The sequence below is a fragment of the Stylophora pistillata genome, chromosome 7 (assembly GCF_964205215.1).
Source record: "Stylophora pistillata chromosome 7, jaStyPist1.2, whole genome shotgun sequence".
Classification (NCBI taxonomy): Eukaryota; Metazoa; Cnidaria; class Anthozoa; order Scleractinia; family Pocilloporidae; genus Stylophora; species Stylophora pistillata.
In genome coordinates this window covers 5,149,251-5,163,173 of record NC_142525.1, presented here as the reverse complement: position 1 = coordinate 5,163,173, position 13,923 = coordinate 5,149,251, and the positions used below count along the sequence as shown (strand labels likewise).

At 37.6% G+C, this 13,923-nt stretch overlaps 1 protein-coding gene across 1 annotated transcript; it reads left to right on the top strand.

Annotated features, from left to right (window-relative positions):
- The first annotated feature begins 523 nt into the window (after positions 1-523).
- LOC111342514 (uncharacterized) lies at positions 524-13,472 on the top strand. The gene is made up of 7 exons (XM_088727055.1): positions 524-1,254; positions 8,311-8,425; positions 8,805-8,927; positions 9,310-9,485; positions 11,944-12,265; positions 12,636-12,680; positions 13,179-13,472. Exons 1-6 carry the CDS (start codon positions 868-870, stop codon positions 12,677-12,679), a joined length of 1,167 nt encoding a protein of 388 aa, XP_088583181.1. The 5' UTR covers positions 524-867; the 3' UTR covers position 12,680; positions 13,179-13,472.
- The last annotated feature ends 451 nt before the right edge of the window (positions 13,473-13,923 follow it).

Below are 13,923 nucleotides of genomic sequence, written 5' to 3'. Positions count from 1 at the left end.
AATTATTAATGGCAGAAATGAAGATATTTTCAATCACCGTCAAGTTCATTCTGGCATCATTATCATTTTTGTTACCTTTTTTTAATTAAAATGATGAATTACTTGATTGACGAAACGTACGCATACGCACATGGGCATAAATTCAACTTCCTGACGAACCAGTCGACACATTTTCCATGTCGATATCAAGGTGGGATTCCTTTATTTTGCTTTGCTCCCGATAAATCATTCAACACGTTTGTTTTGCATTTCCATTCATTCAACACGTTTGTGCGGGATGTCGAAGGTTCGAGCCCCGGCCGGACCAACACTCAGGGTCTTAAAATAATTGAGAAGAATATGCTACCTTTTTATAACATCAAGAAATGAATAGCGATATTCTAGTCTTCTCGGATAGAGACGAATAAATGGAGGTCCCGTCTCCTGCAGGGTTAGGGGCAGAAGACGTTAATTTCCCACGCACGAGATTACTGTGTGATGGATGTCCTCCCCTAGGGTGGGATGGGTGGGTAACAGGACCCCCGTTGATACCAGTGTTTACTACACTGAAGGGGCTATCCTGTATAAATGTAGATGTCTACATATGCAACCATCAATTTCCTTGTTTAAAGGTTAAACTTCGTTGCAACCCATTTAAAATCAAGACATTCCAGTTGGGAACTTGAAATATCATGACTTTGTTTCTTTTCCAACTTTTGAGCAATAACTTCAGCTGCTTACTTTATGGTAATTATGTTTTGTGAAACATGTTTTGAAAAATGTAATTAAAGGAAAATCCCGACTCCTCTAACAGTTGGAGATGGCAAAAAAATGAGTCGCGGAACTAAAAGCTGGGTGGAGAAGCGGAGAAATTGATGATATGAACATATGTTTGCTAAGTTTGTGTGCATCATGTTTCTCGGTATGTTCTACGACTTATCTGGAGTATTTGCAATCCTCACACAGCTTAATGCAGCTCAACACGCAAGTTTGAAAGGTTCTCTCGACGATGCCTTAGGTGGTGTCTTATTTTACGGCAACTGTTATCCATATTTAAACCACAAACTTAATTCAACACCGTTCGAATCCCGTGTTGTTGTTGCTGCAGAGGATTGTATAGAAGCATGCACCGTGAATCATCGATGCCGCTCCATAAATCTCAAAGCTGTTCCTGAAGAAAATATGACATTTTCGTGTCACCTCCTCGATACAGACAAGTTCAATTCGACGATTTTGTTTGCTGCAAGTTTGGATTTTCATCACTACAGCTTCGTGGTAAGAATTTATTAGTTTATTTGCTATATATCGTGTGAGTCTCTGAGGGAAAATTGCAAAAGGCAATTAACAGACCCGAGGGTTAAATATTTCATTTTGAGGCAGAGCAGAAAAGCATCCAAACTGAAACAAGAAAGAAAAAGAAAAGAATAACGTATTTCCCTTTGATATGGTTAGAGGATAATTGTGATTTTTTTTCCACTGGTGACTGTCGGTCAAACTAGTTGCAAATACTGAGCCGTTCAAACCCTGCTGTAATTAAATTACGCAATTCCCCTATTTCGTGTCTCCATTGAAAGATTGCAATTTGTTTTGGTTCGAGAAATTGTTTCCAATTCGCGATTTTCAACCTCTTTTGCGCCTCAGGCATTATCGCCGTCATTTTATAAAATACCATTTTCTAGCTAAAAGTAAAAACAAAAAGTAAACGCTCCCAATGGACCCAGAAAAGAAATTCGTGTTATTATTATTCACATAGACCTTTCGTATTCACAATGTCCCAGCAGGCTTATTAACTTCCAACTTTACCCTTTTGTTATATGGTCATGATATGCAAAATAACATCTTTGTGACTGTTACAAATTATTTGGCATTTTTTGGAAGAATAATCCACGTGCAAACCAGTGGGTTTTGACTGGTTTGAACTTGTATCAACTCACCGTCTAATCCCCAGATATAGTTGAAAGATCTTGAAAATGCAATATTACAGAATTTTTACATATTGGAACCGGCTACACACCATAATGAGTCCCTCCAAGAAAATATCATCTGAGCTCAGAAGATGTTCGTTCGTTCCTTCTAATTCTTTTTAACTCAGACTAGTTAATAGTCACTGTCAGTAAAAATCAGATATGATCATCAAAATAGTGGACACAGCCAAAAATCGATTTTGCTCATACTTTCTATATTCATAAACCCCTGTATCAAAGTAATCAAAACAGGGTTAGTTTTTTCTAATGTTTATTTTTTTTAGATTAATTAAATAAAAACGATCGAGTGCGGATCGAGCCGAATTTCGATATTCGAAATATCGAAATTCTGTCATATTCATGGCTTGCTAGCGTAAGTCAAAAATGATCTGTGAATTTTCCTTTGCATTAACATTATACTTAGGGCCTTGAACAATTTATTGATGGCATGAAAAGCAGATATGTTCTCGTTATAAATATTTTATGTATTTATTTCTCAATGACACCCTGCGGCTGTTTTTCAATAGCTCTATGGTACCCTAAAACAGCTGCCAAAAACGCTTGCTGGTACGCGAAGAAGAACCCAATAACTATATTGCAGATACAGTTTAAGGATAGTCGTTCTAAATATACTTTTAATTTCTTGGGATAATTTTTGGTTTTGAAGAAACCCTTGTTTGAAGTTTGCTTATTTTCGAGATTTGCTGCAGCCGCCATATTGAAGTTTCAACTAACTTGACCATTAAGACACAATTGATCGCATGTCGAAAAGTACATTTGAAGTTAAAACATGATAAGCTAACTTAAGATAAGACTTAGTTTCTGTTTCTTATCTAGAAAGTTAACTAAATCGGTTGTAGACTCTGGCAGATTTTTGCTTGTTGTCAGTTTGTTTACACAAGATATTTGGTGACAGCTGTACCAAAAAGTTGCGTTCTGTTGATACCTTCGGTTTCGGTTGCAAATCTTCTTTCTGGGTATTTCAGTTGTTAGTTCTACTTTTCCGAATGTACAATCTACGAAAACTCCGGCTTTTCCATGACAAACACTGATCAAATAATAAATAATTTAAACTATGTAGCGTGTTAAACAACCTGTGTCTATAGGGGAATCCTTGATTACAATATTTGCCTCATTAGCATAAGCAATTCAGTTTCTGATAGAGCTAAAAATAAAGCAGTTCTGGATATCGAAAGGTCAAAGTACGATTAACACGGCCAATGAATACGAGCCTGATGCATTGAATACTTTTTGTGCAACACGGGTTTAAAAACTCAAAATTTTACATAGAATGTATGGGCTCATTAGCGCTTTTGCCACCCAGAAATTTTGCAGTTTTTGATGGACTATTTCTCCTTGAAAATTACACCCAAAGAGCTAAAAATTTCACCATGTACTGAGGTTTTCTAGCTCTTTAGCTGCCTGAAGTCAATTTGTATCTAATATGCTTCCTTCTTTACGCAAAGCCGTATGCAAATGAGCAAAAATGTGAACAATCACGTCAGCATGAATCCGCTTTATCCGTCGGCAAACTGTCGGAACACATGTTTGATGACAGAGCTGCCGATATTTGAACATTATAATAGTTATAGTAGCTAGGGATTTCTTTAGTATAACATATTTTATATATAAATTGGGTTAGAAGGGACGGTTAATTAATGATGAATTGTGCATCATCGTAGTTATGAGTAGTTGGGGATGTCTTACTGCGCATTTTCGGGTTGGAAGGGGTGGGTCATAATTAAATCATAAATTGTAAAGATTACGATTTTCATTCTTTTATTACACGTTATAACATATTTTTTAGTATTAAGCACGTGCACGTTCTTACGAGCTTTGTCGTAAGCTCTTTGTGTTCAAAGATCAGTATCACTAGCATGAGGAAGTTCGCTGATTTAAAACTTATTAATATTTTAAAAAGCAGGATATGTCCAAGTTTTATTCATTTAGTTATGTCTGTAAGGTTTATCTGAATGAACTAGTAATCGTACGTATCCTACTCCAGTAACAGTTCTTTTCGTCTGCTTGCGTGACACTGTGAAGTGTGAATTCTGGAGCTGTCAATTTCACATGATTTTCTCTGAGAACTTTTCAGAAAATATTCTCATAACATCGCGTCATTAAAACAATAAACCTTTCTCCAGCACGGCTTGTACGTTTTTAGTGATGGTCGGGAGAATGTGGACCTGATCCAAGATGGGAAAATCAATCTTGTCAGGGACTCCCACTCGTATCTTGCAACAGGAATATTACATGCCATGAAAAAAACAGTTGAAGATTATTGGATGTGACACGGAAATTGAGCTTATTTATTTATCTATTTATTATTTATTTTAGCAAGGAGTACTCTCTGATGTTTTCGTAGTACCACGCTTTGCCTGTTCAAGCGTCAGTAGTGTTTCAAAACTTCCCAGACACTGTAGAACAAATGACGTCCATGTTCTTGTCATGGCAAGGGTTATTATAGCAATCTTTTATGAAATTCCAAAGGAACAAATAAGCGAGGTTCTGAAAAAACTATTTGCGCACGTGCTAAAAAAAATTAAGGCGATCTTCTAAATAATACTTCCATAATATCTCTTCCTTATTTTCTGATGAAGACTAGCTTATCATGATAAATAATCTTTCTGTAGCAGACACAACTATTTGGAAATACGTTGATGACACCACTCTTGCCGAATCAGTATTGAAGAATGAGTCTAGCTACATGCAATTACGTGTAAATGAACTTGTAAGACAGTCTGAAGTTGATGGTTTCCAATTCAATGAGTCTAAATGTAAAGAACTGAGAATATTATTCTCCAGATTAGGTAGTCTGTTTGATCATATTACTATCAATGACAAGCAAATCGAAGTTGTTTCATCTGCAAGGTTGGTAGGAGTGATAGTCTCGGACAACCTCAGGTGGAACGCACATGTAGAATCTATATGCAAAAAGGCTGCGAAGCGTCTGTACTTCCTAAAACAGCTAAAACGCGCTAAAGTTCCATCTGAGGATATGCTACTTTTCTATACGACATGTATACGCCCTGTATTAGAATATGCGTGCCCAGTTTTTCATCATTCTTTGCCGCAATATCTGTCCAATGAAATGGAAAGGTTGCAAAAACGCGCCGGTTGCGGATGATTCAACCTGACTTATCCTACGCTGAGGCTCTAGTAGCTCTTGACGTTGCGTCACTGTACGAGAGGAGGGAGATCTTGTGTGATGCTCAATTTGATCAGATTGTAAGGGACGAAAACCACAAGCTCCCTGATCTACTGCCTCCACGCAACGAGTCCACCTATCGCACCCGCAGCCAGAGATACTTCAAGCTACCGATTTGTAAGACAAATAGGTTCAAAAACACATTTATCATGGCGAACAGTTTTAATTATTAGTAGCTATCTTAATTATTTGTATTTTAGTTTTTGATACTTCTCTTATTGTATTTTATTGTAGATTACACTTTGTAGCTTTTATTGTAGTTATCTTAGAGTAAGTGATAATTTATTTCCATTGTAAAGTAAGTCGTATTTCAGCCGGCCCGGGGGCTGCAATGATTTTACTCCCTAATAAAGCTATCTCTAGCTTTAATTTTGTTGATGAAAAAGTCTCCGTGAGAATCTAATCTATCCAGTACACTAAGGGTGTTTTCAGGTTACCGTATTGCATTGTAATTTACTGTCACAGTAAACGACCACCAAGTAGTGAATATCGTTTACAGCATAATCTACGTTAATATCAACTAATAAAAAGACAGCAGTATTGAAACTTATTCAAACAGTGTTCAAACTTTAGGTACTGGAAATTGCTGGAAACCAGTGCAAGCTACGGCGCTTGATGAGAAGAGTCTTTATTCACATTTCTGTTTGTTTTGATAAATTTTTGTGCCCAAAGGTGCCAGCCATTACCCCCACGCGGGATGGTTGAACGGTTGGGACAGAGTTTTGCACCCGGCCGTGTCCACTTTCACCCGTGTTCGGAACTTATAGATGGGAAGTTGGAACACGGATGAAGTGTATTTCACCGGCGAGAACACGGAAAATCGTCATCCGTGCAAAATACGATGCTTGGCAGTCAATTTCTTTTATTCGACTTGCTTTTTTATATAGAATCAAAACAAATTTGGCTGGTTTATATAAGCTATTCAAACGTTATTAGTTTCAGCATATCAAGCAGTTGAATATCATTCAAACGCTAATAGTATCAAGCAATATAATTCTCCCTACACGAGCTATAATTTATTTCCAGTTTATAACCTTAAGTGACCTCACTAATGTCAGATCAGGAGCTACACCACCAAGAATGTTCGAAAAATGGAAAAGGCACGGTGACGGCTGACGTTAAAATGTGGGCTTTTATGGTACACTGTTAAAGTAAGAAAATAAATGGGTTTACATGGAAAGGAAGTTGCTTTATGGTGATTTATTTTTGTTCAAATTCAAACTTCCAAAAGTCCCAACTACGTGTCCAACGTCTATGATTTAAAATTGGCAATATGTTGCTCATTACGTGATATTCTTGTTGCTTGTCGAGAGATAGGTAGCCTACCTGAGCAGGTCAAGCAAAAAGCAAATTTTTGGGACTGTAAAATTCAACTTTAGAATGTCACTATGTTTAAAAAAAATTTGGGTTCATTCTTTGTACGCAGTTAATATGTGGGTCTTTTTAAGATTACTTCTCCTAACATTAAAAAGAGTGCAGTCACGGCTTCGATGATGCCTGTTATTCAATTGCGTGACAGATCAGTCAAGTGATCGAACCGCGTTGAACGGTCCTCGATTGTTGCAATGGTTCAGGTCTTTTCATGTCTACCAGCGCAACACCGAAAAGTGTTCTGATAGAAAATGTCACCAACATGAAGCCGACTTACTTAGCAAAGGTCGCTTGTGAAAAGGAGAAAGCAGAATTTAGCACGAAACAAACTAACAAGTCATGACGAGCCAAACACTTTTAAAAAGACGAGATCAAGAGGTGAGTCACAGCAGATTTTGTAAACGTTTCTCGACCCATTTCTGTTACGTGTACCTCTACATTTTGCTCTGGTGCATATTTAACTTTTTCCATTGATTTTGTTTCGCTTCACAATTTGGAGGAGCTTCACGTTGGAAACTTTTAACTGCAAACATGTTAAGTGTTTCTTAAAAATGGCGGATATTGAAACTTGGCTTACGTCAGGAATGTGTTGTTGTACAGATACAAAAGATCCCAGGGAAATAAAACGGTAGAAAGTTGAAGCTATCCTTAAACATAGCTCAGGAGATTTCCTGGTCGACTTCATTGCGTACCACGGGCATTTTTGGCACGTTTGCTTGAAGTATCAACGAATCTATTTCAGAGCAGCTGTAGGTTCTTTTGAAAAAAAAATCATATTTTATTTTTAAGGGAAGGTTATGAGTTGGTTGTGCTGCCAATCAATTGCAGAAGCATCAGATGAATAGGATTAGTGTGAAACTAATTTAAAACTTACGATGAACTGACTCGACAGCGCCACGAATTATGACAATTTCAAAGGTTTTGTTCAAGAAAATATTGTAAACCGTTTCAAGTAGATTTCTCCGATACAAGCGAGAATTTTAACAAACGGACATTGCTGTCATATGTATGGGACTAAAGCCTACCAATGGACAAAGTATGAGCGAAATTGAATTTTAAGCTGTGTCCGCGATTTCTTTGATTTTTACTGACATTTACTCTTAAAGTTTGCATTGCAGTTTGGGCTCTTTTTCTTGCCATGCGACCTCAGACAAATTCGTTGTCATTTCATGTTTAGTTTCGCAAGATCTCAACCCTTTCAGCGTTATTTTCTTTTTGCCAACAGGTGCGAAGCCTTTAAGTAGATCGGAAAGTATTAACTTAAAAGATTACATAATAACCAAGTCCTTGAACAAATGAGTCGATCAGAATCGAAGCCGTGAGCTCAGTTTAAAGCCCAGATTGTCCTCTCACTTGAACCGAGATAACCTTGATATTGTAATCATCACGAGAAAAAGAAAATTCTTGATGTTTGCCGTTTGAATTTTCTCTTTTTTCACTATTATCATTCAAAATATTGAGCAGTTTTATATAGATTACGGTCAGTGAAGGAGAGGACACGAAAGAGCTTTTAGCAGACTTGTAAACTTTACGCAAACATGCAGATTCCTACTTCTTTGTCTGTCGTGTACCCAATTAAAGCTTAAGATGAGTTTAATTGTTTATTCATCGTATACTTTATCATAAACATTGTAGTCATAGGATCCTCCAGTGTCGAAAGAAAAGTGCCAGTTTTTGATGAGGTTTTCACCTGAAAGGTTTTTTTTAATGTCCTGAGTATTGTCTTTGTCAATAAATTTCATACTTCGTTTCAAGTAAAGTAAATTGCTTCGTTCATACTCGTTTCAGGCCCCTTGTGAACATAATCCATGTAAGAACGGTGGGACCTGCGTACCAGATCACCAGAAACACGAATACAAGTGCGCCTGCGTGAGAAGCGTTAAGGGAAACCATTGCGATGAATGTAAGGTTTTATGTCTTTTCTTGAGGATTATTGCAATAATTGACTACGAGATGTTGATCTTAGTTGCCTCTGAATATTTTCCTCCGTATTAAAATGATAAGGCTATATTAGATTAATTAATGTTGCATAATACCTAAAGTATGTATCCGAAGGAACTTATTGGATCGTTTCCTGAGCGGAAACATTATCTGATTCAGAATCCCTCTCTCCCTGAGATTGAGAGAAAACTATAAACAATACTTATCGGTCAAAAACAAAATGCAACTAATGACGTTGTCTGTTTGAGACCTACGAGGAGCTTTTTCATCACAACACCAACGATTTTCCTCAGTACGTGTTTTTTACTGAAGGAACTTTTTAATTTTCTTTTGTTAATCAGTTTACAAGAGTTGTGCCGAGCTTCGTGATGTTGGAGTGAGCGAAAGTGGGATATACACGATTCAGGATCAACATAATGGCAGCGTGTTCTACGTTTATTGTGATCAAGAACACTGGGAGGGAGGTAAGTACGATTAAATTATCAGCAAACGATGTGCTTAAAAAGCGAATTAGTAAAACTGATTAGAGTACATCAAGTTAAGGCTTGTAAAAAAAAAATCGAAAAACAAGGAATGATAAAACAAAGCAAAAAACCAGCTTTCGTAGTTTCATTTCTTCCGTCTGGCTTTTCCGTTTTTTTTCTGAAGAATTCAAACCATAGCAACATGCAAAGGTTGATATAGTGCCATAAACGAAATTCTTCTTCTGTTTATCGGAAATTAATATGAAATGACATAAATTCCTTTACATGCATTTCATACAAAGCAAGTCATATCTCTTTCTCTTATTTTTCATTTTTTCTTTCTCTTTCTCTTTCTCTCTGTTGATTATTTGTTAAAAACTAGGATGGACTATGGTATTCAAAGCGGTGTCTGGTATAGGATCTGATGTTTATCATTTGTGGTCCGCCTCAGACGCCTTATTCGAAAAGCAAATTGAATCCTTAAACTTAAACTCTTCGTTTAAAAATCATTACAAGAACCGCCTGGTGAACAAATGGCAAACTTTTGGTCCTAAGAAGGTACGTTTGACTGTGTTTTTTTCTAACTGTGTGTGTCGGAGGGCGCGGTTTGACTAGGGTCATGTGAAATGAAATAAATTTTTAAAAAGTTCTTAAGAGCCATGGCCATTGACCGTAAATATCGAGAATCCGCCGACAGTTGCAAAATTTAGTAATTCGTTTTATTTTTTCTAAAGGACCCTTTTAATGAACCTTTTTCGGAAATGATATCAAAAAGTTCTATCGTGCTTTCTTTCCTCCGAAAAATAGAAAAGTTCAAAATACGCCTGAATGGCCGTTGTTCCCCCCCCCCCCTTAAAGCAATGAAAAATTATGCAACTTCGGCAACTTCGTACGCAACGATGCGACGCAATCCCGCTTTTAAATTTTGTGTGCTAGCAGATGGTCCTATCATATCTTAGAAAAAATTAATTTCTTGCTATGTTGTTACCTTTGAGACTGAATAGTGACCAGTTGAAATAAAGTCCTTCGCGTCTCTTTCGCGGAGGTAATGTAAAGGTCAACTTCAGTGGCCTATGAACAGGTCTGCCATATATGCCTAAAAATCATAATATACATCATATTAAAGCTTCATTCTTGTATTTTAATTCCTTCAATTCTCTATCGTGGCCCGTTATAAGCGGCACGTCCAGGTGTAAAAGAGTTTGGGTCATTTTGACAGAAATGCAGTGCAAATCGCTGAACAGCTGTCACGACCCATTTAAAGGCCTTTTTAAAAAAGGTGTTGTATGATATCTTTACAAACCAAAATAGATTTCATCTTAAAGTCTTATCCTGTAGTTTAATTCCTCAAAGCTTCTTTCCTGGCCCGCTATAGGCGGCGCGTCCAGCTTTCGAAGAGTTCGGGCTAAAAATGAGAAAAAATGTAATGCAATCCGTTGAACAGCTGTCCTGCAAGTAGTCAAGGCCAATCATTTAGCTTGGCAGGAATGGAATTTACTAAATACACGACATCTGGCGTGACAGATCGCATTACATTTTTTGTCATTTTAGCCCGAGCTCTTTGAAAGCTGGACGTGCTGCGTATCGCGGGCCAAGAAAGAAACCTGGAGGAATTAGACTATATGGATAAAGCTTAAAAAAGATATGTATTTTGATTTGTAAATATATCATACAACACCTTTTTAAAGGCCTTTAAATGGGTCGTGACAGCTGTTCAGCGGTTCGCATTGCATTTTTGACAAAATAGCCCAAACTCTTTAACACCGGGACGGCCGCTTATAGTGGACCAAAATAGAGAGTTGGAGGAATCAAAATGCAAGGATAAAGCTTTAAGATGACGTACATGATGATTTGTTAGTATATATGGCAGACCTGTCTATAGGCCACTGACGGTTGACCTCTGTTTTATCTCCGCGAAAGAGACGCGTTGTGCTTAATTTCAACAGGTCATCATTCAGACTTAAACGTAACAACATAGCAAGAAATTAACATTTTCTAAGAGATGAAAGGAACATATGCTAGCACACAAAATTTAAAAGTGGGATTACGTCGCGTTGTAGCGTACCGCGAGTTGCCAAAGCTGCATAATTTTTTCATCGCTTTAGGAGGATCAACGGCCACTTAGGCGTATTTTGAACTTTTCGATTTTTCGGAGAAAAAAAACCGCGATAGAACTTTTTGATATAATTTTCGAAAAAGGTCTATTCAAAGGGTCCTTTAGCAAAAATAAAATGAATTACGAAATTTTGCAACTGTCGGCGGATTCTCGATATTCACGGTCAGTGCATGGCTCTTAAATGTTTTATGATCCAGTTCCACAATCAGTCTTTTGATACACCCGTCCGGCGGTCGGTCGGTCAGTAGGTTCATCAGTCAGTCAGTCACTCAGTCACTCGATTGTTCACTTAGTCCGTGGTCCGTCAGTTAGTTGATCTGTGGGTACATCATTCAGACTCTTGGTACCTTAGCTCGTTCGTCTGTCTGTAAATGAGTCAGTCCCTCTGTTAGTCAGCCCATTTGTCTGGTCTTGGTACCTTCACTCGTTCGTCTGTCTGTAAATCAGTCAGTCCCTCTGTTAGTCAGCCCATTTGTCTGGTCCTCGTCTATGCTTCCATTTCTCCTTCCTTCTGTCCCCTCTTGAGTAAGTCAGTCAGTAAGCTTGTCCGTTCGTCGCTCGTCGGTCGTTTAGTTACTCAGGCAATTTTTGAAATAATCATTTCGAGAAATTTCGCTGCCGAGAGACCTTCAGCGTGCCTCATTTTGGATGTAGATGTAAAAGATGTAAAAGCACCCTAGTGCTGCTAAAAAAACTGAGTTGTTGTACTCCCAGAGAAAACAAGAGTTCAGAATAGGATGAAGAGGATGAAGCACAAACAGACGTGGCCACCAAGCATGATGGGGCAGTCATGCATTCAGCAAGTTAATCTGTCAATTACAGTCAGCCGGTTGACCAGATATTCGATCGATCGATTAGATATCCAATCTTTGCATACGTTTCATCATTCATTTTCCCTAGGCTCGCGTTGCTCTTTACAAAGATGGGAGGGAACTGTTATCAATTATGTTTGACGCCTCAAACAGCAACAACGAAAACTGGTTTACCAAAGATCGAGTCATTTCTTCACCATGGACTGACTTGAAAAGCAATCTGCCTCAGTACTTCTCTATTGCTGGGGCATCGGGACGAAGATTTCATATCAGCGGGCCCTACTCCCATTGTGGTGGAGACTACGGATGGCTTTCTATAACCCAGCACCACTGCCCTTACGAAGAAAGCCTCCCGATTACATCTTTCATATACAGCAGACTTCAAACCAAAACCAACTGGAATGTTCAGGGTAAGAAAATCGAGTGGGAAAGTGAGTAAAGTGGCACCGTAACGAAATGGACCACAATAGCCAATCAGAACTTAGGTAAATGCACAAGGAGCCAATGAGAACTCAAAGTAATAAGGGTGGGAAAATTGACGCAAGTGACCAGGTTGTTGTTGATTTAAACTTCGCATCTGATTGGCTACGGGGATGACAAGAGTTTTCTGAACGAATCACAGAGCGCAAAGAAGCAAAGCTGATACGATCCAAGAATACCTTGAACATTATATTAAATTTTTTTTGAAGCCTAGAAGTTTAGTTTCATATTCAAATACCCTTCCACATGTATAACTGTGTAGTGCCTATTTATTTTTTCTACTGTTGTCTTTTGCTTTAGAAAATGTTGGTGTCGCAGATTTCCTTGTGGTGTACATTCGCTGAGGTAAATTCAAATTTTAATCTGACGAAGGGCTAACGCTTGAAACTTCAGCTTTTAAACTCTTTACGGTGGCCAATTTACGTTATCAACTCAGTTGATAAAACCAAAATTACCTTGTTATACTCCACCACCGACACAGCACGACAGTCTCTTTAGAAACTTCCTCCCTTTAAAATTTTAGGTGGCTGTTTTAATGAAATTACCATAGCCTCTTGTAAACCGAAAGAAAGGATTTCCCCTAGACACTCTTGAAGCTTCTAACCCTAGGATCTGTATAAACTTTATGTTACTACCAGCTTTGCATTTTTACTGTTCTTTTTCTGAAAATTTGGTGACAACAACTATAAACCCAGCTTATCATCACTTCTTCGCTTTCAAGTTCATCAAAAGCATTTGGAGAAAACTTTCATCGATCACTCGTGGAATTTAAAGAGTTAAATTATTCTGTTTGATCAGTTTTGAAACTTTTATTTGATTCTGTCTTTGTTATATCTTCTGCAGATGTTAGCGACAATTGGGTCATGTGACATGAAGTGTGTCTTAACTTTGACATAACTGAGCTTCCGATAACAGCAAGAATCAACGAAGATAAAACATCTGCTCAGAACTGAGAAATCCTAAAAAATAACTGACAAAAGATAATACTTTAAACTAGATTGACGTGATGTTCATGATAACAAAAGATCTGTTTGAGGAAACATTTGCGTTGAAACCACATATTGAGACTAACAATACGTTTAATTCGATAAATGTAAATGAGCTTGCACATATGCCGAAATAAAGTTTCTGGTCTTATTTGCCGTATACAAATTTCATTTATCATATTGCTTTTGTAGAGAAAAACCAATAAATAGTCTCTCGCTCAATATCTAGATAAAAAAAACAATTAAACAGAAAACCCTGGTTAGATTTGGACCAGGAAATAACAAATTTCCAGTGGACTTGGCTGGTTAAGTCAAATCGCTGAGAGAGAAAAAAAAGTTGGACCAATTCCGAAGTCAAACAATTTGTTTTTTCCTATCTTAGTGTCCAGTAAGGTACTTTATCATTTTGAGAATCCATATCTGTTGTCAAATCTACAAACAGATGTCTACACCACAACATTGTAGTTGACTATAACAATAAAATCAGCAACACTATCTAATAATCTAGATCAGGAAAATATACAATTCATCTTTGTAGATTTATCGATGGGTGTGTTTTCATTCTCATCAAACATTCTACTTCAGAGGCTGAAAAGAGAATA